This window comes from Marmota monax, unplaced genomic scaffold (genome assembly GCF_021218885.2).
Source record: "Marmota monax isolate L192 unplaced genomic scaffold, Marmota_monax_Labrador192_F-V1.1 WCK01_AAM20220418_F8-fsc00009, whole genome shotgun sequence".
Classification (NCBI taxonomy): Eukaryota; Metazoa; Chordata; class Mammalia; order Rodentia; family Sciuridae; genus Marmota; species Marmota monax.
The window spans coordinates 29,129,156-29,154,866 of NW_026694710.1; the positions used below are offsets into that span (position 1 = coordinate 29,129,156).

The 25,711-nt window shown below is 48.0% G+C and overlaps 1 protein-coding gene across 1 annotated transcript; it reads left to right on the forward strand.

The window, feature by feature from the left end:
- Positions 1–25,711, forward strand: Tmem271 (transmembrane protein 271). Its single transcript, XM_046423631.2, has 2 exons — positions 1–1,598; positions 24,824–25,711. Exon 1 carries the CDS (start codon positions 1–3, stop codon positions 1,123–1,125), a length of 1,125 nt encoding a protein of 374 aa, XP_046279587.1. The 3' UTR covers positions 1,126–1,598; positions 24,824–25,711.

Consider the following 25,711-nt stretch of genomic DNA (forward strand, 5'->3'; position numbering starts at 1 on the left):
ATGAAGTGGAGCGTCCGCGGGGCCTGCGCCGCGCTTTCCTCCTGCCTGCTGCTCGCCTGCGCACTCAGCGCCGCCGCCGTCGGCCTTAAGTGCTTCTCGCTGGGCTCGGAGCTGCGCGGGGAGCCGTTCCGACTGGGGGCCGCAGCCGGCGCCTTCTACTCGGGGCTGCTGCTGGCTGCCGGCCTTTCACTGCTCGGCGCCGCCCTGCTCTGCTGCGGGCCCCGGGACGCGCCCCTCGCCGGGCCGGGACCAGCGCCAGGCCCGGGGATAGGGGTTCCCGCGGCTCCCGAGGGCGCTCCGGAGGCTGCACCCGGTGAGGCGGGGGCGGCGGCCGGGCCCCCGGGGCCGGTGAACAGCCAGAACCTGCTGCTGCTGGGCGTGCTTGTCTTCATGCTCGGGGTCCTGAGCGCCTTCGCGGGCGCAGTGATCGACGGCGACACGGTGTCCCTGGTGGAACGCAAGTACTCCCATTACTGCCTGCCCCCGCGCTCTCCGGCCGCAGCCCCCAGCCCCGCAGCCGCGGCCCCGGGTCCGGCCCCAGGGGCGCCGCGCTCCCGCAGCACCCTGGACAGCGCCACGTCCGCCAAGTGCCGCCAGCTGAAGGACTACCAGCGCGGCCTGGTGCTCTCTACCATCTTCAACTCGCTCGAGTGTCTGCTGGGCCTGCTCAGCCTTCTGCTGGTCAAGAACTACAAGTCGTCGCAGGCCCGGAGGGGTCGGCGCGGCCGGCGGAGGGCAGGTCGGGCCCTGGCGCGGCCCCGTGGCATCCCTGGGCTCCGTGCGCAGCCGCCATCCTCCCGCGCGCGGCGGGGACGACGGGGTCGGCGGGGGCGAAGGCTGCAGCAGCGGCCGAGTGAGGCCTCCATCCTGTCCCCTGAGGAGTCCGACTTTGCCGCCCCTGGGGACTGCGCGGGCTTCGCGGCTCACCACGCAGTGTCCTACATTAACGTGGGCGTCTTCCACGCATTCGACGAGGCGGGCGTGGAGGTGTGCTGCGGCGGACACCCATCGGTGGAGCTGCCCGGGTACGCGCCCTCGGATCCCGACCTCAACGCCTCCTACCCGTACTGTTGCCGACCGCCCTTCGAGGCGGCGCGCCCCTGGGAGCCGAGGCGGGCCTGCTGAACCCCAGGCTGGGTCCCAGCGCTCGCGCCTCCCGCAAGAGCCCAGGGGAGGGTCCCAAGCCAGGCCTCCAGGGCGCAACAGCTCCGTGACCACTGGACGGTCCTCTGATGTTATTGTTTCTGTGTCCAGGACGTTTCTCTTCTCTGTGTCGTTCGTATCCGGATTCCATTTAAAGTTTACAATAAATGTTTTGGGTCGGCTCGCCGACTGCACTTCTCTTTGGCATCGGTTCCCTGGGCGGCGCTGAGGTCCCAGGTCGAGGGGCAAGAACAGAGCGCGCAGCTAGCGTGATTTCCTGCGAGGACCTAGGCTGAGCGACAGACAAAAGCCAAGGTCCTGTAGGAACTCAGGGAGGAGTGCCATCCGGCAGCAACACTGCGACCCCACGTGCCTGCTTCAGCCGACACTTTCTTACTGTAAAGCTCTCCATAAACAGTGACTATGTTTGGTATGTTTATTGCAATTTGAAGTTGGTGAGTTCCTTTATTAAATTAATTGCTATGTTATTGGAGAATGTTCATCAACTTGGAATTAGAGGGTGTCTACACGTAAATGAGCATGGGGAGGAAGGGCAGAATTGGGTCGGATTCGTTAAGTTTGAACCTGTGTTCTGCCAGCTGGTCCTCTCTGTCAGCCCTGTCTCTGAGCTAACTCGCTGAGTGTGCAGACACTGACACCAGACCCTTTCATTTCTGTTTTTGGAAACTGGCTGTGTGGTTTCTACTGCAAAGCAGTAGAATTTATTTTTGGTTAATACATATGAACAATCTAATCCTATTTTGGAGAATCAGTCATAATTTTTCTGCAAAGATAATTTTCCTGTAAACTCATTACTCTGGTAATTTTGAATATTATAGCATTTCATCTAAAATATACCCCTTAAATAGCCTTAATGAATGTGAAGGTCATACTTTTAAACAACTAGGGTGTGTGTGTGTGTGTGTGTGTGTGTGTGCATGTTTGCACACTGTGGAATGAGCTTCATATGATGGCGGAATGTGTGTCCATCCTTCTGGGGGGCTGGTTCCTAGTCTTGGAAAAAGGTTATCCGACTTCCTTGAGCCTGGAATCCTAGGGCCGAGCCAGGGAGTTGACTGATCAGCTGGGAGCAGAGTCCCACCCTGATCCCCAAAGGTGTGTGTCCTCTGCAGATGGGAGTGGAGGACAGTGTACTTTGCTGTGTGGGCACCAGCACAAAGCACGTGGGGTGAGGGGAGTCAGGGAGATTGTGTAATATCTTCATGGTTCAGTAGTCCACTCGGTGAAAAAAGTTGAAATTTAAGGATGGTGTGCAGTTACTTGGTGCAGGCTCTGGGGTTGAACCTCTCCTCAGTCCTCAGGTGCCCTGCCCAGAGCTCCCCTGAACTCCTGGTGACCCAGCCCCCTGTCCCATCTGGGAGCTTGCTGGGCTGCCCTGACCTGTTCCCACTCAGTGGGCTTATTATGGAGTGCAAGCCTGTCCCACTAATGCTCAGACAGTTCCTGTGAGACGTGGGGTTCTTCCCAAGAGGCAACAAGTGCAGCGCTCACCTTGCTGTATTGAAGCTGCCCCAGGGGTAGAAATGACTTATGGCCATCTTACTGGGGTCCCACCTACAGGGCACTGCCCATATCAGGCCTTTGCTGTCTTGGGGGCAGTGGGAGCAAGAGGGTTCAGTCTGACTTGCTGGTCCTACTGCTGGTCTATTTGGTCCCTCCTGCCCCAGGATAAGCAGCCTTCTGACCATTGGCCTAAGCAGAAATGTCACAAGTGCAGCACAAAGTGACCTAAACCACCTCATATCTACTTAATTCAAATCCACAGGGCAGGTATTTTCCTCTGGGAACAGAGGCTTCCTGAGGCAGCCAGGCCCCTCCCCCTGCTGGGTGAGCACTGGGTGTTCCTGGGCAAACCAGTGGATGTGAAATCAGCCCCCACCCTTTGTTTTCTGAGCTGTTTCGTTTTACACACTTTATACAGCTCAAAATGACAAATGCCTTATGGATCTTTTAAGTTTGCTATCAGTTCGGTCTCTAAGGCTTCAGGCTTTCCTTGGGGTAAAACAGAAGGCCAAGGGTGGGGAAGGCAGGGCCTGCAGCCAGGGGCTGACACAGAAGGGAATCAGCTGTGTCCTGGGGTAGCAGGGGAACCTGGGGTGCAGGAGGGAGGGGATTTCCCCAGCCTCAGGTGAGCTAGCCTCTTCCCAACCACCAGCACACCAGGTGGCGGTTTAAGACTGAGCTTCCCAATTCCAGATGCAGTAAGTTTCACTTTTACAGAGTTGGATAGGAGATGTGAAGTATCGAGGTTTCATTTTTAAGGTTAACTAGAGAAAACAGAATCCCACTCTCTGTAAACTCAGATTGTCACAAAGATGAGCTCTCAGGGAAGGAGTGGGGGGTATGGAAGCCACCTTGTCTCCTGATTAGATCAACTTCCTGTTGCCCCTCCACACTCGACTCCTGGCCGTAGGTTTTGCACATGTTCATTCTGCTTTTCTGGAATGTTCAGTTAGCCACTCAGAACTGAATTGTGCTACCTAGAAAATAAGGGCAGCTTTTGACCTTTCTTCTATTGAGTCTTATTCTGCTTCCTGCCAGGAGTTTATTAGGATGATGAGATGCCAAAATTAAACAAACACATTCTAGCATATTTTAGGAGGCTGAAGGTGGAGTTTGTAAGTTATTATTTTATGGTAAAGATGTGATTTGGTTCAGCAGGAGTTCACTGTGAATATGGCTGGGGTTTAGTTTTAAAGGGATTCTTCATGATGCTGTGTACGAAGTTGGGCAGTGAAGTCGCCTGACAAGTTGTGTTTTTCTTAGGCTCAACAAACCTTCAGATATCTGGGTTTTCATGACCTTCCATGGTCAGAGGAGGCAGGCAGGTGGGTTTTTCTTCCCTGGGTGCCTTTAACCTGAGCCACAAAACTGGCCTTTTGACTGAAAATTCAATTAAACAATCATTTAATTTGAAAAATTAGTCAGATGGTTGATTGTTGTGAATTTCAAAGACTTACGACTGAGGCTGGACCCCTGGCCAGGATTTCGATGCAGTGCAGGAGCAACTGCGAGCAAACACGCACACACATGCACGCGTGTGCCTACCACCACCAGCACATGCGCTCGCGCACATCCTCGTGCGCAGCACAGATGCACACAAAGACACATGCACATAGACACACAGGCACAAAGAATGAGCACATGTGTGTGCACACACATGGTCTTCTGGGCAGTGTTTGAGAGCCAGGCCAGCAGCTCTGCCAGGGGAACCCAAATGGAACCCACTCAGGGCATGTAAGCTGACCTTGCTGCTCTCTTGCTGTGGCATCACATGCAGGATGAGCCTAAGGGGAGCCACTCCAGGGCCCCAGCAGTTGTTGAGCTACTGGCCATATCTGGAGGGGCAGGCAGGTGGAGCTGGGCAGGGAGGGTGGGAGGTGGGGGCAGGCAGGTGGAAAACTCCCATCTGTGTCAGTACAGCTCAGTGATTCATGGCAGCGGGTATGTTGGGGTCCAGGTAAGAAGAAGGCTGCCAGGCTGCATCCCAGACTCTGTGCAGGTGTGCCACTGGGACATTGCTAGGACTCTGGTGCTGACCCACTCTGCACCTACTTCCATCCTCCAAGGGCCTGGCACCTATGCAAGTGGGCAAAGGTGACGGTCCTGCAGTGCCCTCCAGGTCATGATCACCCCAATGTATGTTTTCTCACTGAGATAGGAAAGTAGGGAATGGTAGAGACCTGAGAAAGTGAGCTCTGCAGCTGAACAGGCACCAGCCACGTGTAGACCTGTGTCCCTTCCTCTTGTCTGAGATAGACACAGCAACCTGATGTGAGCAGGTTTAATTTCCTGTTGACTCAATGTCTTGGCCTAATTTGCTGTCTTGTAGTACTGTAACCAACAGGAAAAAAAAAAAAAAACACCAACAAAATGGAAAACAAGATTTAAATTAGCAAAATAGAGCACACCAATCTTGTGCCTCTGCTCGAACCCTCCTGAGCAGTCCTTGGGTGACAGGAGGAGCCTGGTGGTCCTGCAGCAGACTTGCTCCTGACAGCGGTCTGTGAGCCTCTGCATTTTGAGGCACTGGAGGAGCCCTCTTACATGCAGCTTCCCTGGAGAGGCCCTGATTGATGCACATTTCGCCTTTTTGTCAGCCTTTGGTCCTCAATGGAACGTCACTGTCAGACCAATAAAATGTTTTGAAAACATAGTATACTCCACAAGATTCGTGCTTTTCTGGCTACTGTCCTGTTTGTGACTGACTGTGTGGCAGAAAGTGGCCAACTGCCCAGCGTGCTGAAGGCGGGATGTGGAAGGGGAGCAGGCTTCTTTGGGCCCTTTCTGGTTCTCCCTCAGTGGTGCTGGCCACCTGGTTGCCCTGCCCTGGACCACTGGCAGCTGTCCTCTCACCCTCCAGGCCTTGCAGCACCTGCTGACTGCCATGGAGCAGGCTTTGCCTTTCCCTTTGATGTGATGCTCATTCCCTGCTGATCTCACTTATTGTCACTTGCCAGGCCACTTGATGCAACATTACCTGAAACATATCAAGTCATGTGACCTTACTCAGAAGCATTCAAGAAGGAGAGGAACCAACCTTCCAGCTTTTATGCAAATGATCTAGGAATGGGGAGGAGCCAACAAAGGCTACCCTGTGGTAGGAAGAGGTGGGAGGCAGGAGTTGGAATGCAGGTGCTGGGATGCAGGAGGTGGGAGGCAGGAGGAAGGAAGCAGGAGGTGGGAGGCAGAGGGTGGGATGCAGGAGGTGGAAGCAGGAGGTGGAAGCAGGAGGTAGGAAGCAGGAGGTGGGATGTAAGAGGTGGGAGGCAGGAGGTGGAGGCAGGATGTGAGATGCAGGAGGTGGGATGCAGGAAGTGGAGGCAGGAGGTAGGAAGTAGGAGGTGGGAGGCAGGTGGTGGGATACAGGTGGTGGGAGGCAGAGGGTGGGATGCAGGAGGTGGAGGCAGGATGTAGGAAGCAGGAGGTAGGAGGCAGGAGGTAGGATGCAAGTGGTGGGATGCAGGAAATAGGAAGTAGGAGGTGGGATGCAGGTTGTGGGAGGCAGGTGCTGGGAGGTGGGATGCAGGTTGTGGGAGGCAGGTGCTGGGAGGTGGGATACAGGAGTTAGGATGCAGGTGCTGGATGCAGGTGTTGGATGCTGGATTTGGGTACAGAAGGTGGGATCCACAGGGTAGAGTGAACATTGTAGTGTGTACTGTACCCATGTTTTTTTTCCCTCCAATTTCAGTTATCCATGGTCAACTTCAGTCTGAAAGTATTAAATGGAAAATTCCAGAGTGATGCAGCCCATAAGTTTCAAATTATGCTTCTTTCTGAGTAGCATGATGAAACCTTGCACCATCCCACTCTTTCCTGCCTGGGACATGAATCATTCCTTTGTCCAGCATATCCCCATGTCCACCCTACCCATCCATTCATCACTCAGTAGCCGTCTCAGTTTTCAGATGAACTGTCTGCATCGCAGTGCTTGTGTTCCAGGATTAATATTTTACTTAATAATGGCCTCAAAATGTAAGAGTAGTGAAGCTGACAACTGGGACATGCCAAAGACAAGATGTATAATGCTTTCTTGAAGTGAAAAGGTGAGAGTTCTTGATTGCAGAAAAGAAAAACATATTCTAAGATCCACAGTAAGAATAAATCTATTCATAAAATTATGAAGAAGGAAATAAATTCCTGCTAGTTTTGATGTTGCACTTCAAACTGCTAAAGTTATGGTGATGATATATGGTAAGAGCTTAATTTAGATGGAAAAGGCATTAAACGTGGGGGTAGAGACATGGACAGAAAACAACTCCAACCAGCAGCGAGGTGTTCTGTTCCAGAAAGCATTGAGCTGCATCAGTACTTCAGGAAGGAGTCCCCTGGGAGGAGTGACAGCTGACCATTTACTGAAAGTAAGGGATGTCCAGATTTGAGCTGGAAATTAGTTACTTTTGTTAACCTCTTACTGCATTTAATTGTAGATTTAAATTCATCATATGTATATATATGAAAATGTGAAAACCACATATTTATGGTTTGGTATCCTTGGAACATATCCTATATATAAGAGGAGAATGCTGTACATTGTGGAATGTCATGGGTGAGATGCAGAGGTAGATATCCAGGTATAATATACATGGTGGGAGGCAGGAGGTGAAAGGCAGGAGGTGGGAGGCAGGTGCTTGGATGTAAGAGGTGGGATACAGGTGGGGACATGGAGGCAGTAGGATGAAGGAGGTAGGAAGCAGGAGGTAGGAGGCAGGAGGTGGGAGGTAGGAGGTGGGAGGCAGGAGGTGGGAGGCAGGAGGTGGGATGCAGAAGGAGGGATGAAGGAGGAGGGATGCAGGAGGTGGGAGGCAGGAGGTGGGAGGCAGGAGGTAGGAGGCAGGAGGAGGGAGGCAGGAGGTGGGAGGCAGGAGGTGGGAGGCAGGAGGTGGGATGCAGAAGGAGGGATGCAGGAGGAGGGAGGCAGGAGGAGGGAGGCAGGAGGAGGGAGGCAGGAGGTGGGAGGCAGGAGGAGGAGGCAGGAGGAGGGAGGCAGGAGGAGGGAGGCAGGAGGAGGGAGGCAGGAGGTGGGAGGCAGGAGGAGGGAGGCAGGAGGAGGGAGGAGGAGGAGGGAGGCAGGAGGAGGGAGGCAGGAGGAGGGAGGCAGGAGGTGGGAGGCAGGAGGAGGGATGCAGGAGGTGGGAGGCAGGAGGAGGGAGGCAGGAGGAGGGAGGAGGAGGAGGGAGGCAGGAGGAGGGAGGCAGGAGGAGGGAGGCAGGAGGTGGGAGGCAGGAGGAGGGATGCAGGAGGTGGGAGGCAGGAGGAGGGATGCAGGAGGAGGGAGGCAGGAGGAGGAGGCAGGAGGAGGGATGCAGGAGGAGGGAGGCAGGAGGAGGGAGGCAGGAGGTGGGAGGCAGGAGGTGGGAGGCAGGAGGAGGGAGGCAGGAGGAGGGAGGCAGGAGGAGGGAGGAGGAGGAGGGAGGCAGGAGGAGGGAGGCAGGAGGAGGGAGGCAGGAGGTGGGAGGCAGGAGGAGGGAGGCAGGAGGTGGGAGGCAGGAGGAGGGAGGCAGGAGGAGGGAGGAGGAGGAGGGAGGCAGGAGGAGGGAGGCAGGAGGAGGGAGGCAGGAGGAGGGAGGCAGGAGGTGGGAGGCAGGAGGAGGGATGCAGGAGGAGGGAGGCAGGAGGAGGGAGGCAGGAGGTGGGAGGCAGGAGGTGGGAGGCAGGAGGAGGGAGGCAGGAGGAGGGAGGCAGGAGGTGGGAGGCAGGAGGTGGGAGGCAGGAGGAGGGAGGCAGGAGGAGGGAGGCAGGAGGAGGAGGCAGGAGGAGGGATGCAGGAGGAGGGATGCAAGAGGTGATATGCAGGTGGTAGGATGCAGGAGGTGGGAAGCAGGTGGTGGGAGGCAAAAGGTTGGAGGCAGGGAGTGGGATGCAGGAGGTAGAATGCAGGAGATGATAAGCAGGAAGTGGGATTCAGGTGCTGGGATGTGGAGGTGGGAATCAGGAGATGAGTGGCGGGGGGTGGGATGCACATGGGGATCCTGCAGGATGCTTGCAGCAGGAGGTGGTTGATGGGATGCCTGGGGTGAATGGGCCTACCCTGACAAGGCACAGGCTTTCTGAGAGCACACCAATTTATTCGTGGTCCGAAATATCTTTGTTCTGGCAGCACATAATGTGTTCATTTACCTGAGCGCTCACCGCAGCTGTCCCCCGTCCTGAGCAGGAGAGTCAGACTTCTGCTCCCACCAGTGTATGAATGGGCAAAGTGCCTCTCCCCCAGGAAGAACCCTCCCTCTGGCCGGGGTGCTGGAAGGACTCCTGAGACCAGAGGTGCAGGCTGATGAGTCCAGTGCACGTCAGACAATGGTCGTCCACAGACCTGAATAGACATGCCAGATGAGGGGTCTAAAAAGGAAGAAATATTAAAAGCAGTCATATGAGGGGGAAACCTTTCTGAAAATAAATTATGTTTGGCTTAATCGCCATGTTTTCCATATGGCCACAAATAAATGGAATATTCTGCAGATCAGAGTGTCCATCCCTCGCCTCTCCAGAAGGACCCCTGAGGCCTTCCAGGGACTGCCATTCCATCTAGGCAGGCTCCACTGGGCAGAAGGCTTGGAACAGAGCTGCTCTGGAAGGGCTGCTCCCCTAGGCCGGGATGCCTGGGGCCCGGGCCCCCCTCTCACACCCACCAGCCTCCGGCAGAGCAGAAGCTCAGAGGCAGCCCCACCTGTTCATGGTAGGAGCGCCCAGGGGAGGTCACTGTCACTCAGATTCCCAGTCTCCAGATCCCTTTGCCACAAGGCCACATATTTGTCCCCCACCCCAGGGGAATAGGAACGACCCTGGGGGAGGGTCTTGGACACTTGCTGGTGACAGTCCTCTTGCTTTGGTAAGCATAACTCAGGTTATTTTTTCCTTAAGTGCGTGACTTCGCGCTCTCCCACACTGAAGCTCACCCGCCACTGCGCGCCCACCCACACATGCTGCTGCTCCTGCTGGCGCCCACTCTCCTTCCCTGCCATCCCTTTCCATTCCTCAAGGCTGGGCTGGGAATGGGAAGGCTCTGAAGCCTCTCTAGGCCCAAGCAGCAGTGCCCTTAGGTGCTTGTCACCAGATAAAGGTGAGGGTACCTCTTACAGAGGACCCTGCAGGAGCCCCTGGGATCTTCCTATGTGGCACGTGTGCCCTGGACATCAGCTCCTCACAGCTAATGGTCAGGAGGGCATACCACTGGGGCCCTGTGTGCCAAACCTTGTCCTAAAAGCAGTCACTTCCTGGAGGAAGATTGGGCTTAGGGCCTGCCTCTGTGCTCTGTGGTGCTGGCCTGAGTCTTGCTGCATGCACCAGGAGCTCAGTTGCTCTCCTGGAGTCTGAGACAAGGCAGGAGTGACGCTCTGCCCTGGGTGGCGTGTGTGGGAGTTCATAACCCAGAGAGCAGGTGGGCAGTGGGACAGACTTGATCTCCCTCCAGACACATCCTGCTGCTGCTGCCTGCTTACTGTCCACCCTTCTGTGCTCACGGTCCCAAATGCAGCCTTCTCTAAACTCGACATGGTCCTTCTCAGATGACTGGTTGGCCCTAGCCCACCCACCCTGGAGTTCTGCCCACATATATCACCAAGCCCTTCATCTCAGCACTGTCTGCAGAATGATCTCACTCACTGTATTCACCAGAGGCTGTCAGTCATAGCCAGCACTGCCCGGTGCCAGGAATGCCAGCGTGCCTGTCTGCAGTGCCTCCCCTGATTCAGGCCCTGACCTGGGATAACTGGAGGAAGCAGAGAGCCTTCACCTTCTTTGTCTCATTCAGACCCTGGAAATGCGGTCCTATGATGCATGCAGAGCACACTGCCTGTGAACCAGCTATATTTTGCACAATGCAAACCACGTGGGGCCAGTGGCTGCTGACCACCAGCCTAGAACAGCCTCTTGCATACAGGCTTCCTGGTTTTGAGTTAGGACGGATGTTGAGCATGTAGTGCATGATGATGTGACATAGGTGCATGCAGCCACCTGTTGGCACTGTCATTAAAATTCAGACATTTAAAATTCAAAGTTTGATTTTCTTTCCCTCACTTGGTCCATGTGTCTTCTATCTTTAAAGATGTAAATAGCCTGAGCTTTCCTGCACTCTTTCCCCACCTGCAGTTACCGCACACTTGATGTGGTGGTGTGCACCGTCCCAGGCCTGTTTCTGGGCTCTGTGTAATTGAGTGTGCCCACACATGGTACCTGGCATTTTTTGCCCATCAAACATATGAGAGTGCAGTACACCACATTTAATCTTTTGAATATGCTTTTTGTACTTGACATGCATTTCGAGTCTTGTGTGGTACGTGTGACTGACACTGGTCACTGGCTCACTCCTTCTGATGTAGTGCCTCCCGTTGTTTGGTGTCCCCTGTGGAGGGGCTTTCAACACATTTCCTTTTTCACTATTATAATTGGTACTGCAGTGAAAATCCATGTCCCCCAAAGGTTCCTGTATGGGAAGCTCTGTCCCCAGGGTGGCAGTAGAAAGAGGTGTGGGAACTTTAAGAGCTGGGGTTAGTGAAAGGTCCTGAGGTCACTGGGGCTCCTTACCCTCAGATGGGAGCTGGCCTCTATAAGAATATCAAGCCTGGTCTCCCTGTCTCTTGCTCCTGTCTGGCCAAGAGGGCTCTCCCTCTCACACCCCACCATGATGCCATCTGCTATGTTGGTATGAGGCACAAGAACCCAGCAGATGCTACCCCATATCACCTCCCAAACTGTGAGCCAAGTAACCTGCCTTTTTTAACAAAGCACCCAGCTTCAGGCAATGTGTTACAGCCAAAGAAAACAGTAAGCATCTGCCTTCTAGCTCACCTGGGCCCTAGGCCTAGATGTGGCTGGGGTATATATACTGGGCTCTGTGGGCACTGCAGAGTTGCAGTGCACAGTGAAGGTTCAACAGTGCAGGTGTATGCTGCTTATACCCATGGGCATAGGGTGCCACCCCCTGCCTCCCAGTGCTGTGCTGCTCTCAGTGCTGTGAGGTGTTGTCTCATCCCTAATTTGCATCCCCACGATTGCTAATAAGTGCCTTTCCTGACTATTCAGCATATTTTGTGCTCCTATCCTCTAGCTTTTAAAAAAATTGCTTTTTAAAATTTTGGATTGATTTTTAGGAGTTCATTACCCAGGCTCTAGACATCACTGTCTCTGTCCATTTTCTTTTTTTTAAAGAGAGAGAGAGAGAATTTTTTTAATATTTATTTTAGTTTTCGGTGGACACAACATCTTTATTTTATTTTTATGTGGTGTTGAGGATCGAACCCAGCGCCCCGAGCATGCCAGGCGAGCGCATTACTGCTTGAGCCACATCCCCAGTCCTGTCTCTGTCCATTTTCTGTTGCCATAACAGAACAGCTGAGGCTGGGAAACTTATACACTAGAGAGGTTACATGGGCTCCTGATTCTGAAGGCTGGGAAGTCCCAGGTTGCTGGCCAGAGCTGTGGAGCTGAGCCACCCTGGACAGAAGGCAGAAGAACAAGAGAGCAAGGAAGGCCATTGTACTAGGGTTCTCTAGAGGAACAGAATCAACAGGAAGTGTGATTATAAAAGGAGGACTTATTAGGTTGGCTTACACGACCAGAAGCTGCATAGTCTACAATGGCCGTCTGCAGGCTGGAGAGCTGGGAGAACCAGTAGCTGCGCAGTCCAAGAGGCTGAAGCCCCAGAACAAGAGGGATCCACGGTGCTACCCTAGTCTGAGACCAAAGGCTTTTGGACAATCACTGGCAGGGCCCACTTTGAAAGAGTGAAGGAGGGAGAGTCTGATATCCTCAGACGATTGCAGCAGCAATCAAGAACGCATTCAAGAAGAATGGAGCTTGCATTTATTGCTGTTTCCTTGTTCTTCCAATTTTTGTTCCATCCACACCATTATTCCATTGGTTGGTGCTGCCCACCAGGGAGGGTCTCCATTTCAGTTGGTTATCCCACATGCCAATCATTCCTAGACACACCCTCATTGACACACCCATAAACCTCTTAATCATTGGTAATCTTAATCCAATCAAGTTGACAATTCAAATTGACCATTAAAGCTGTGCTGGCCCTTCCTGGGTCCCATGCCACCATGCATGGACCTGCAGTAATGGCACTGATCCATCACCTCCAGGAGGTCCTGCTTCCCAGCACTGCTGTTTGGGATGAAGCTTCATGTTCTGCTATAGCACCACTTGCCCCACAGCAAGTGTCCTCATTTGGCAAGAAGGCATTCGCATTCATTAAGCTGTCCTGTGAGGCCTGTGTGTTCCAACCATTGCTGAGGAAGTCCTCCCTCCTGAAGTAAGATCCTCCCTCCAGAAGGGCTTCCTCCTGAAGGTCCTTAACCTGAAGTCCTTTCTCCTGAAGATCCTCCCCACAATCTTAAGTCAAACTCATACTGTGGGGTGTATGGGTTTGAAACTGTCCCAGCTTCTGCCTGCTGCCCTGCACTTAGGCCCACAGCAGTGGTGAGAAGGCGCCCCTGTGCCTGCCTGCCTCTGGCTCCCTCAGCCAGGCTAGCTGTCTTCCCAAGGCTCCAGTACGGCCTCTCCTGGAGCTGGGGTGTCTGTGGAGAGTGTCGTCACTGCCCCTATTGGTGAGTCTGAATGTTCTCCCCAGCAGCTCTGAATTGCTTCCCACTGTGGTTTTCTTCCCCTTTCCCTCAACATGAGCAGCTAACGGACAGGATGTCATCCCAGGTTTTGACAGAGGGAAACCATTTTTTCACTGAGCTCCAGGGTGCTGGGCGGTTCAGGGTTTCTTCCTCGTGCCACCATATCCTTGTGTCTCTGGATGTGACCTCTGCAGTCAGTCCTGGGCCTCCTTTCTCTCCTCTCAAGTCCCTGCACACAGCTGCCCTGGGTCTGCCCCAGTGTGTCCTCCCTGAGGCCACTGTCCTGCACTTGCCAGAGGACCTACCTCTGTGGGCCAGTCACCTCTGTTCCCTGTTGCCACCTACGCCCCATTCCTCCCTCTGCCAGCAGTGCTGGAGAGGCTGCCTCAGAGTCGAGGATGCCATCCTGTGCGTCAGAGGTGGGACTGTGGCTGTGGATTCTGATCTTTCAATCCCACCTTGGAATGTGAGCCGTGCTCTCAGTGTTTCAGTGAGTGTCTGATTCCCTCAGCTGGCTTTCAAGGGAACCCTTCACTCTGGAACTGCAGGGTCGGTTCTGGGAGGGCCATCTTATTTTATTTCTCCAGTGATTCTCTTCCTGTTTTCTCTGTTCTGCACGGTTGGACTCCTGCTACTGGAAGCCTGGACTCTGGGTCTCAACCCTCCATTCTCTTTGTTATTTTCCTGCATCTATCTTTTTTCTGCCTAATGTTCCCCAGAAGCCTATGCTCTGAAGGCTTTGTACCCAGGGTGGCAGTGCTAAGAGGAGGTGGGACCTGTTGGGTGGTCTGTGGTCACTAGGGCTACTCTTGAAAGGACCATGGGGCCCTGGCTCCCTCATAGGCTCCTGTATGTGCCAGCCATGAGGCAAGAAGCTTTGTTCCCCCATGGGCTCCTGCTGTGATGGGCCAACTCTCCAAAGGACCAAAGCCATGGATCCAACAGAAACCTCTAAAATCAAAACCACTAAAATTGTGAGTCAGAATAGACCTTTTCTCTTACCAGCTAATTATCTTAGGTATTGCAGTATAGTGATGGAGAGCTGACTAAAGCAGAAAACTCATACCAGGAAGTGGGGCCTTGTGATTACTATATGCCTGATGCTGTGGAAGAGCCTTTGGAACTGGTTTTCAGGAGGAATTTAGAAAAGTTGGAAGGAGTGAACTAGAGAAAGCCTGGAATGCTGCTATCAGAGCTTGCTGAAAAAAAAAAAATAGAACTGATCATTGGGCAATGATTTAGCAGATAAAACTACACATGACATACATATTTTCTCTACACTAGAAGAAGCTATAAATTTTCATAAAAAGTTCCATGTCAATGCTAATACTTTACAAAAGCGTTTTAAAATAACTAAGGAACAAGCTAGACAAATAATAAAACAATGTCAAAATTGTGTGACCTTTTTACCACAAGTTAATCTTGGAGTCAATCCTAGAGGATTGATACCTAACCATATTTGGCAGATGGACGTCACACACTTGCCAGAATTTGGAAAATTAAAATATTTGCATGTTACAGTTGATACTTCTTCTGGATTTTTGATGGGCTCCCTTCATGCCGGAGAAAAAACTAAAGATGTTATAGCTCATTGCTTACAAAATTTTGCCACTGTGGGTGTTCCAAAACAGTTAAAAACAGATAATGCCCCTGGTTATACTTCTACCTCTTTTAAACAATTTTGCTCAACATTTGGCATTACTCATATAACAGGAATCCCATACAATCCACAGGGACAAGGCATAGTTGAAAGAGCTCATCAAACTATTAAAATGTACTTATTAAAGCAAAAAGAAGGAATTGGGAAGGGGTATATATTCCCCAAAGATAAACTTAAAATAACCCTTTTTACTCTAAACTTTTAAAATTTGGATTCATCAGGACTTAGTGCTGCGGAAAGGCGTATGTGTCCAAAAAATGTACATAAGCCCAAGGTACTTTGGAAGGATATTCTAACAGGACAATGGAAAGGTCCTGACCCAGTAATTGTCTGGAGTCGGGGGTCTGTTTGTGTGTTTCCACAGGGAGAACAGCAGCCGATTTGGATTCCAGAGAGATTAACCAAGGTCCTGACCCAGTGATTGTCTGGAGTCGGGGGTCTGTTTATGTGTTTCCACAGGGAGAACAGCAGCCGATTTGGATTCCAGAAAGATTAACTAAAGCGATTTCTACAGACCAAAAAGAAGATAATTTGGCTCAAATCCATAACAACTGATATCCAAAACTCCAGTTTGGCTATTCTTACATCTGCAACAGAACCAGGATGCTTTTTTCAATATCTATTTTATTATTGCCCTTTGCCATATCATGAAGTTCTATTTTGTTTTTTGAGCTCATACAGACCTAGGTTAATGTTTTGCTGATCAGTTCTATTTTTTGACTATAGAGTTTTTAAACATTGCAATGGAGATTTCACCTGTAAAAAGTTATAAGGCCTTTACTATAATGTTATGTGTTGTATGTATTATATTATGTGTGCACACTTGTGTTTTGTGTTATATGTTTGAATGTACGTATGTCCATATATCATATATGATGAGCGCTCATGATAAAATGGATCCAAATATTTTTTTTCACGTGATTTATATGGTTTAATTTAAATTGGGTAAACAACTGTTGAGGATTGTTTTAATACGTAAACAAAAAAGAAGGTTAACAGATCTGTTTGTTTACTTTCACCTTTCCTTTTCATTATATTTAATAATTCTCTTAAAGATAATGTAAATTGTTAAGAAAATTGTTTTCTTTTAGTGCCTTCTGTAATGTTACATAATTTTTTCTTTAGCCATTATTGCCAGAATTCCTATCTTCATCCCAGTGCCGGTGAAGACAATGTAAATTGTTAAGAAAATTGTTTTCTTTTAGTGCCTTCTGTAATGTTACATAATTTTTTCTTTAGCCATTATTGCCAGAATTCCTATCTTCATCCCAGTGCTAGTGAAGTCAAAGATAAAACCAATCTACAGCTTCTACAATAGCCATCACTGAACTGCTTGCAGAACTTGCCTGGACACATTGTGAGCTCACCTGTATGCATTGTGAACTATCTGTTGGTACAGCGAATTGTGGTAGTGCTGGAGTATTTTTGCTGATGGTGTCACCGGTGGTTCAATTTTTCAAAGGAGCCCTCAATTGGCTTAATGTCATGGCATTTTGCATCCTCCTCTACTAGTGATGGTCTAAAATTTGGGGGCCAACAGAGGTGAGGCAAAGAACCTCACCCCCCCCACAGGTGCAAAGGCCTATCCACAAGTATGGCTGTATGCTGGACCGGTAGTCAGTGATGGGTATGATCCAATTGCAGTGGTACCAACCTAAGACAGGAGGCTGACGCCTAGAGGTCAGTTCATCCGATGATGGGTAAGGACCATATGTTGAATTGGACTGCCTAACAGGCACGGTCCCTAAGCCACATGCTTGTTGTTTAAACAAAGAGGGGGAGATGTTGAGAGCCACAGCCAAAGGGGCCCCAGCAAACTTCCAGCTGCCAGCAAACTTCCAGCTGCTGGCTGATGATTGGCTCACAGCGGCCCCAGCAACATCTAGCTGATTGGCTCCTCTGCGGTGATGCTCATTGGGCTGTTTCCCTGCCCTTTCAGACCACGGAGCTGCTCATTGGGGGACTTTTTTGGCTCCGCCCACGTGACCCAGCCAATGGGCCTCAAGAGCAGGAGGATTGTGGGAGGTGGGGAGAAGCTTGTGTGGGAGAGAGAGGCTTGTGGAAAGCCGGTGGTGGCAGTTGAGGCTCTGAGGGTTTTTCCTGAGAGGCTGTTTTGTTTGGCGTGTGTGGTTCTAAAAATAAAGTTAGTTTCTTTTGACAAGTGGCTCCTGATTGTGCCCAGCCAGACTGCGGCAAGAGCTTTATCAAGATTCTGGTGGAGGGCTCATAAGACCAGAATGCTGATAGTAATATGAACAGCAGAGGCCACATTCCTGAGATTTCAGATGGAAGTGAGGATTCCATTGGGAACTGGATTGGGAAGGCCACCTGCATTGCACCATGGCAAAGAACTTGACTGTATTTGTCCATGCCCTGAGACTTCATGGGAGGCTAAGCTTTTGAGTGACAGGTTTTGAGGGGATTCAAGATGGCAGGCTAGAGGGAGGCTGCGTTTCCAGTGGCTCCATGGCTGGGGATCCAAGCAGGGGGAGTGTTGCTCTCAGTGAGGTGGGTGAAAGAGGGAATTCACTCAAATTCAATATCGGACAGTCAGTCTCTTAGAGACTCAGAAATTCGGTGCATTAAACCAAGAACAAGAAAGAGCACGTTGGGGGCAGTGGCACATGTCTGTAATCTCAGAGGTTCAGGAGGCTGAGGCAGGAGGATCATGAGTTCAAAGCCAGCCTCAGCAAAAGAGAGACCCTGTCTCTAGATAAAATACAGAAAAGGGCTGGGGATGTGGCTCAGTGGTTAGTGCCCCTGAGTTTGATCCCCGGTACCCCACCCCCTCAAATAAGAAAGAGCACATTGGGGCCAAGCTGGTTGCAGCAGCAGCAAGGCTGGTTCACCAAGGTGAGGGAAAACACGGAGAGAAGCACAATGGACAGATCTGGCACAGGAAAACCTGCAGATCCCACAGCAGCCTGGACTTGGGATCCAGAGGCGGCACAGTAAACTGGTTGGCCACGCGCCCTGTTTCCCAACCTGCTGCAGAGAGTGGAGGCAGGAGCCTCGCTGCAGCTTGCTGCGGGAGCTGGGAGCGCGTAGCCAACACTGCCCTGTTGTCCTGGCAAGCGCCTACAATGTGGCCTAGGGTGTACCTAGCAGAACACAAGTGACGCGGCACAGAGAAGACTGTACCCAGGGGAGCGCGAGTCAGAAAGGAGGAGAGTGCAGCTCACTTTCCCTTGGAGCCTGGGGGCTCAGGTGACCAGCTGAAGAGGGCCGGGAACCCAGACCTGTTGATGGGACATACGCTCAGGGACTAAGCCTGGGAAGACTGCGTCTTGGGCAGTACCGTGTGGGACCTGAGAGGAATGGCTCACCTGTCCCTGAAGTAGAACCCGCAGGAGCTCCTGAGATCCAGACTCCCAGCAGAGCCCGGCATCTGTGAAGGCCTAAGGTGGGTTGGTCTAACCTCTCCAGAACAGATACCACCCAAAGGTCCCAAAGGCTGATTAGTCCTGATCCCTATCACCAGAACTTCCCTCTTGGGACTTGCAGCAGCTGCACCCTGGGAGTGCACTGATCTGGTCTCTTTGGAGAAAACTTCAACTGACAATACTTCTCATCCCATCCTACCTCATACTCAGGAGAAGAGAAGCTAAGAGCTTCACTCTTAGGCCACTCCAACTGGCAGCTCAGTGAGCAACACAAAAAGAGGTAGGGGTTAACAATGTCCAGACCCTTGCCTGCGCTCTCCTCTCCCTTTCTCTCCATAGCAAATAAGAAACAGAAAGAAGGGCAGTCAGGCATAGGCAGGGACCATCCAATTGTGTCCACCTCAGTAGAAACAAGTCTTTCATTTTTCATAAAGAATTTTTTTCCTTTTTTATTTATTCATTTATGTATTTTTTGGTGTTCTTGCCATGCTGATTGGTTTGCAGACATGCATATATATACATATTTGCTTCTTTTTTTCTAATTTTTAGCACTTTTTACAATAGGTATTTTTCCTTGTCTTTCAAGAATAGGGCTTTTGGGGTTTTTTTAATTTTGTTTTTGTTTGTTTCTACCATTTCTCTTCCTCTCCGGTCTTCTCTCACTAACATCCATTCTGTTGTTTTCTCTTTCTTGCTCCCTTTACTTTTTTTTTTAATCTCCCTCTCCTTCTTTACAGCCATCACTTGTACATCTCTTCTGCATTATTTCCGTTCACATTTTGAACACTCTAAACTTTCTTCTACCCTCCTTCACATTGTTTCTCTTAATGAACTGTATTTTTGCCATTATTTCTATTTGCTTTTTGTAATTCCTGCCCTCACCATTTATGTTGTTGCACTTATTAGTTCTGTGGATGACGTCGTTGACACCTGCTGTTTACTTTGTGTGCCAGATTTAGTTCATGACTACTTGTTGCTTTTGTTGTTGTCAACTGCTGACACCACCATTCCTATTTTTGTGATGATCAGTGTTGTAGATGTCATAGCAGTCACCAGGCATTTATCTTAATGCTGTATATTGTTTGCTTCAGTTGTTACTATTTGTTTCCCCCTTTTCTGTGAGGTGGTGAGAATCTACAGGGATGATACAAGTTCCCAGGATAGATATTCTTCTGCTAAACCAAATCTAGCCAAAAGACAGTAATCTTACTCCACACACAAATTAACCACACTCAAACATCAGCTATACTTTAATGCAAAGAACATAAGAGACAACCCTCCCAATCTAATGACTAAGCCTCAAGTAGGAATGTTTCTGGGGCACTCCAGGTCCCCCTCACAGACATCCACTCCTATAGCAAAATGAGAGAATCAACACAAAGACCATGGATATAATACGTACAAGGGATCTCAATCTAGATTACTCAGGACACTTTGGCAAAAGAAAGCTGTGCCCAAAAAAGTATCCCCCCAAGAATGAAGGAGAAATCCATCCTAACATATATATATAAAACCCAACACAGGAATGTAAAAGATGAAAAACCAAGGTAAAATGGTGCCTCCTAAAGTTTATAATTGACCAGAAACTGACTAAAGATATTGAAGTGGAAAAAATATCAGAGAAAGAATTTGAAAGAATGATTGTAAAAATTATCAAGGAACTCCAAGAGAACACAGAACAACTGAATGAATTAAGGAAGTTAGTACAGAATATGAATGAGAAATTTAATAAGGAGATAGAGATATTGAAAATAACCAAACAGAATTCTTAGAAATTAAAGACACAGTAAATCAAACAAAAAGTTCAGTTGAAAATCTAATAGAGTAGATCAACAGAATCTCAGAGCTGGAAGACAAAGTGGCTGGCCTTGAACATTCAGACAGTACTGAAGAAAAGAAAATAAGAACCATGACCAGAAGAACTCTAGGACAATATTAAGAGACCAAATTTAAAAATCATTGGAATTGAAGAGGAGTGTGAGATGTAGGCAAATGGCATAAATAACCTCTTTTGGAAAATTTCCAAACCTTGAGTGTTGCGAGCCGTCCATGGGTTGTGGTGTGAGCTATGTGCATCTGAGCATATGAGGGGACTGTGTGGCGTTGCACACTGATTGGGCGGTGTAATGCAAATATGCCTTTTCTCTTACTGTGCCTGTGACCCCACACCACACCTGAGATGGTGTGCCATGGTGGTCTGAACTCTTCAATTAATCAACATAGGCTGGAAGAATGGAATACAACAACTATATATTGTTACCTTATAGGCAAAGAGAGCCTTGGGCTGAAAGTGAGAGGGTGGAAATTGATATATCTTGCAAATGAAGCCTGCAAACAAGCAGGAGTTGTTACGCTCATATTTTACTATTTTGGTCATCTTTTTCACTGCCATGACCAAAAGACCTGACAGGAACAATTTCACAGGAGGAAAAGTTTATTTAGGGGCTCATGGTTTCAGAGGTCTCAGTCCATAGACGGCTGGCTCCATTTCTTAGGGCTCGAGGTAAGGCAGAACATCATTGTGGAAGAATGTGGTAGAGGGAAGCAGCTCACATGCTGAGCAGAAAGGAGAGAGAGAGAGAGAGAGAGAGAGAGAGAGAGAGAGAGAGAGAGAGAGAGAGAATTTTTTAATAATTATTTTTCATTTTTTTCAGTGGACTGACTCTACTTACCAGATGCAAAATATATACTCCAAAGGCACACCCTTTGACCTACCTCCTCCAGCCACACCCTAACTACCATCAGTTACCACTCAATTAATCCTGTCAGGGCATTAATTCAGTTTAGGTAAGGCAAGGCTCTTGTTTGTTTTTATGGTGCTGGGGATTGAACCCAGGGCCTTATTAAGGCAAGGCAAGCACTCTACCAACTGAGCTATATCCCCAGCCTTCTTTCTTTCTTTCTCTCTTTCTTTTTTTTTTAAGAGAGAGAGAGAGAGAGAGAGAGAGAGAGAGAGAGAGAGAGAGAGAATTTTTTAATAATTATTTTTCATTTTTTTCAGTGGACACAACATCTTTATTTTATTTGTATGTGGTGCTGAGGATCGAACCCAGTGCCCCGCACATGCCAGGCGAGCACTCTACCACTTGAGCCACATCCCCAGGCCGCCTTCCTTTCTTCCTTCCTTCCTTCCTTCCTTCCTTCCTTCCTTCCTTCCTTTCTCTCTCTCTCTCTTTCTTTCTTTCTTTCTTTCGCTGGAGATTGAACCCAGGGTGGGTAAAGCTCTTGTAACACAATAATTTCTCCTCCAAACCTTCTTGCATTGTCTCACAGGAGCTTTTGGGGGACACCTCACATCTAAATTAGAACACTGACAAAGCATACTTCAAGCCAAAGTTATTCAGAAGAGACAAAGAAGGTCACTTAATGCCAGTGAAGGGAAAATTCAGGTATAATGATAGTAAATATTTATGCCCCAAATGTTGGTGCACTTAATTGCATAGAACAGACACAACTTGAATTAAAGACTCAAATAATTCCCAGTACAGTAAAAAAAATACTGGGTGATTTAAACACACCTCTTTCACCAGTAGATAGGTCATCCAGTCATAAATTCAGTAAAGGTTCTTTGGACCTGAAAAATATAAATATAATTCCATATAAATCAAATGGATTTAACAGGTATCTATAGAATAGTTCATCCCAAAACAGCTGAATATACTGTTTTCTCAGTGGCTCATAAAACATTCTCAAAAATAGACTATGTTTCAGGACACAAAGCAACTCTTAGCAAATACAAAAAAATTATATAATTCATTGCATCTTATCATATTATAATGGAACAAAATTAGAAATGAACACCAAAAACCCCCAAAGAAATTATATAAAAACATGGAGATTGAAAAATACAGATGACAGAATAAATAAGGAGAGAAATGAAAAGATTCTTAGAATCAAATAAAAATAGTGATACAACATAGCAGAACTTCTGGGACACTAAGATGGTTGTTCTAAGAGGAAAGTTTATAGTTATGAGTGCCTACATAATAAAATCAGAAAGAGACAAAATAAACAATCTAATTATGAATCTCAAAATATTTGAATAACAATGACAAACCTATTCCAAAACCAGTAAAAGAAAGGAAAAAAATTGAGATCAGAGCCAAAATCCATGAAATAGAGAATAAAAAATACAAAGAATCAATGAAATGAAGAGTTGGTTCTTTGAAAAGATAAACAAAATTGATAAGCTTAGTCAAACAAATCAAAATAAATAGAAAACACAAATTAATAAAATTAGAGATGAAAAAGGAGAAATCACCACAGACATTACAGAAATTCAGAGGATCATCATTGACTATTTTGAAGACTTATAATCCAATAAATAGGAAAATCTAGAATAAATGGACACATTTTTAGAAACATGTGACCTGCCAAATTTGAATCAAAATTTAGGAAATCTAAATAGATCAACAACTAACAATGAGATAGAAGCTCTAATAAAAAGTCTTCCAACAAGTAAAGCCCAGAACCAGATGCATTCCTACCTGAATTCTATCAGACCTTTAAAGAAGAATTAACACCAATACTCCTCAAATTATTCCATGAAAGAGGGATGGAACATTTCCAAATTCATTCTATGAGGCCAGTATCATGCTCATACCAAAAACAGATAAGGACATATCAAGGAAAGAAAATCACAGACCAATATCACTGAAGAACTTAGATGCAAAAATCCTTAATAAAATTAGCAAATTGTATTCAATAGCATATTAAGAAGATTGTACATCATGACCAAATTCTTTTTATCCCGGGGATGCAATAATGGTTTAACACATGCAAATCAATAAATGTAATTCATTACACTGTCGCATCTCAGGACTAAACCAGTCAGGGCAACTCCAAGTGAATTTGGGGAATAAATAAAGACACAGAACCAGAAAGTACCTTTTCTTTGGGTTCAGTGATGGCTCCTCAGCTATAGCTCCCACAAATGGGGGAAGACAGGCAAGAAAGAGAACAAGGAGCATGTGCTGAACCCTTTTATTGGGTGAGTGGAACTCAACGCCCCCCCCCCCGCCCCCCCCGCGGGTGACACCTATATCTGAAGTCATGCTTCATTATCTGAGTGGGGTAATGCCCAAGTTACTACTACCTGGCACTGCTGTGCCAGACCAGGCAATTATTGGTCAGAACCTGGTGCTTCAGGACTTAAGGGCATTTGCATCCAGGGCAGCTCCCAACATCACACAACTAGACTTAAAGACAAAAATCACTTAGTGATCTCAATAGAAGCAGAGAAAGCCTTGACAAAAATTCAGCACCTATTAATGATAAAAACACTGAAGAATCTAGGAGTAGAAGGTGAAAGGAAAGTGAAAGGAAAGTGACCACGACACTCGGAGCAACCAAGAGGTCTTTATTGTGGTGGTGTCTGATTAACAGGGCAGAAAGAGAAAAGAGAGAGAGAGAAAGAGAGAAGGAGAGAGAGAGAGAGAGAGAGCGAGCAAACTGGGGGGGGGAGGGAGAGAAAGTGTGTGGGGGTGCAGCAGGAGAGAGTTTTTATAGCCAAAATCTAATGGGGTCTCTGGGTCTGAAAGCTGCCTTGTTAGCATACAGTGATTGGATCACACAGTAGTTGCTAAGGGTGTGTCTTCTGCCTTTAGGCAGACTGGGCAGGGATCAGATGTGAGTTTCTGTTTCACTAGATGGGTGGGGATCGAGTGTTCAGCCTTGAGTGGGGTTGAGTGTTCAGCCTTGAGGCAAACAAGTAATTAGGAACCAGACAGGTGAGGGTCTGGTATTCAGCCCACCCTGAAACTAACATTTGTTCAGCCTGCCCTACTGAATAAATGATATATCTTAATATTATTATGTATTAAGATATTAATATATCTTAATATCATAAAGGCTATATATGAAAAACTCAAAGCCAACATTACAGTGCATGGGGAAAATCTGAGAGCATTTTTTGAAAATCTGCAACAGCCAGGCACAATGGCACATGCCTGTAATTCCAGGAGCTTGGGAGGCTGAGGCAGGAGGAGCGCAAGATTAAAGCCAGAGTCAGCAACTTAGCAAGGTTCTAATCAATTCTATTTCAAAAACTTCAAAAAATGGACATAGGATGTGGCTCAGTGGTTAAGCACCCCTGGGTCCAAATCATAGTACCAACAAATAAATAAATAAATAAATATATTAATTATGTAAATAAATAAAAAATAAAAGCAGGAACAAGACAAGAATATCTGCTCTTACTACTCCTATTCAATATAGTGGTAGAAATTCTAGCCAGAGAAATTATTCAAGAAAAGGAAATAATAATGATGAAGATAGGAAAGGTTAGAAATCAAATTATTGCTGTTTGCAGATGATATGATTCTATTCTTACAAAATCCAAAAGGCTCCACCAAAGACTGCTAGAGCTAATAAATAACTTCAGCAAAGTATCAGATTAAAAAATCCATGTTAAAAACTCAATAGCCAAATAGATTCACCAATAATGAATCTACTGAGAAAGAAATCAGGAAATCAATCCCATTCACAATAGTCTGAAATAAATAAAATACCTACTAATAAATCTAACCAAATTTATTCTGATTATTCAGATTTTTATAGAGGTGAAAAGACATCTACCGTGGAAACTATAGAACATGAAAGAAATTGAAGAAGACACAAGAAGATGGAAAGACCTCCCATGTTCATGGATAGGAAGAGTTAATATTGTTAAAATGGCCATACAATCAAAAGCAATAGACAGATTCAATGCAATCTCCATCAAAGTATCAATGACATTCTTCACAGAACTAGAAAAAGCAGTCCTTGGCTGGGGTTGTGGTTCAGTGGTAGAGCACTTGCCTCCTACGGGTGAGGCACTGGATTCTGTCCTCAGCACCACATAAAAATAAATAAATCAAATAAAGGTATTGTGTCCATCTACGACTAAAAATGTATTCTTAAAAATTTTTTAAATATATTTGGAAGAAGAGAAGACCCAGAACAGTCAAAGCAATTCTAAGCCAAAAAAGCAATGTTGGAGACATCACAATACCTGATTTCAAATTAGACCACAGAGATAGAGTAACAAAACTGCATAAAAACCGGACACACAGACCAGTTGTACAGAGTGTGAAGAGAGCCTCCTGGGCTGCCAGCGCGCTGTGCTGCAGTCCTCTTTTCTCCCCAGCTCCTCCCTGTGGGGTGGAAATGTTCACCTGTGCCTGTCCTGCCATCCTGTCCTGTAAATTTGTCACTTTCTTTTTTGACCTTTACAGAGCTCACAGCTGAGTGTGTCTTGAGTCTCAGGGGAGACTGTGAACTTGGGACTTGGGACAGTGCTGGAACAGTCAAGACTTTGGGGGCCCCAGAGCGCGAGCTGGGTGAGTTTGCATGGTGAGATGGACACCAGACTTTGGGGGCCGGGGCAGAGTGCTACAGTTTGGATCATGAATGTCCCCAAAAGTCCAAGTGTTAGAGGCTTGATCCCCGAGGAGTTC

Bases quoted from the DNA above. Each gene is read 5' to 3' on its own strand.
- Tmem271 (XM_046423631.2), top strand. From the start codon at position 1: ATGAAGTGGAGCGTCCGCGGGGCCTGCGCCGCGCTTTCCTCCTGCCTG.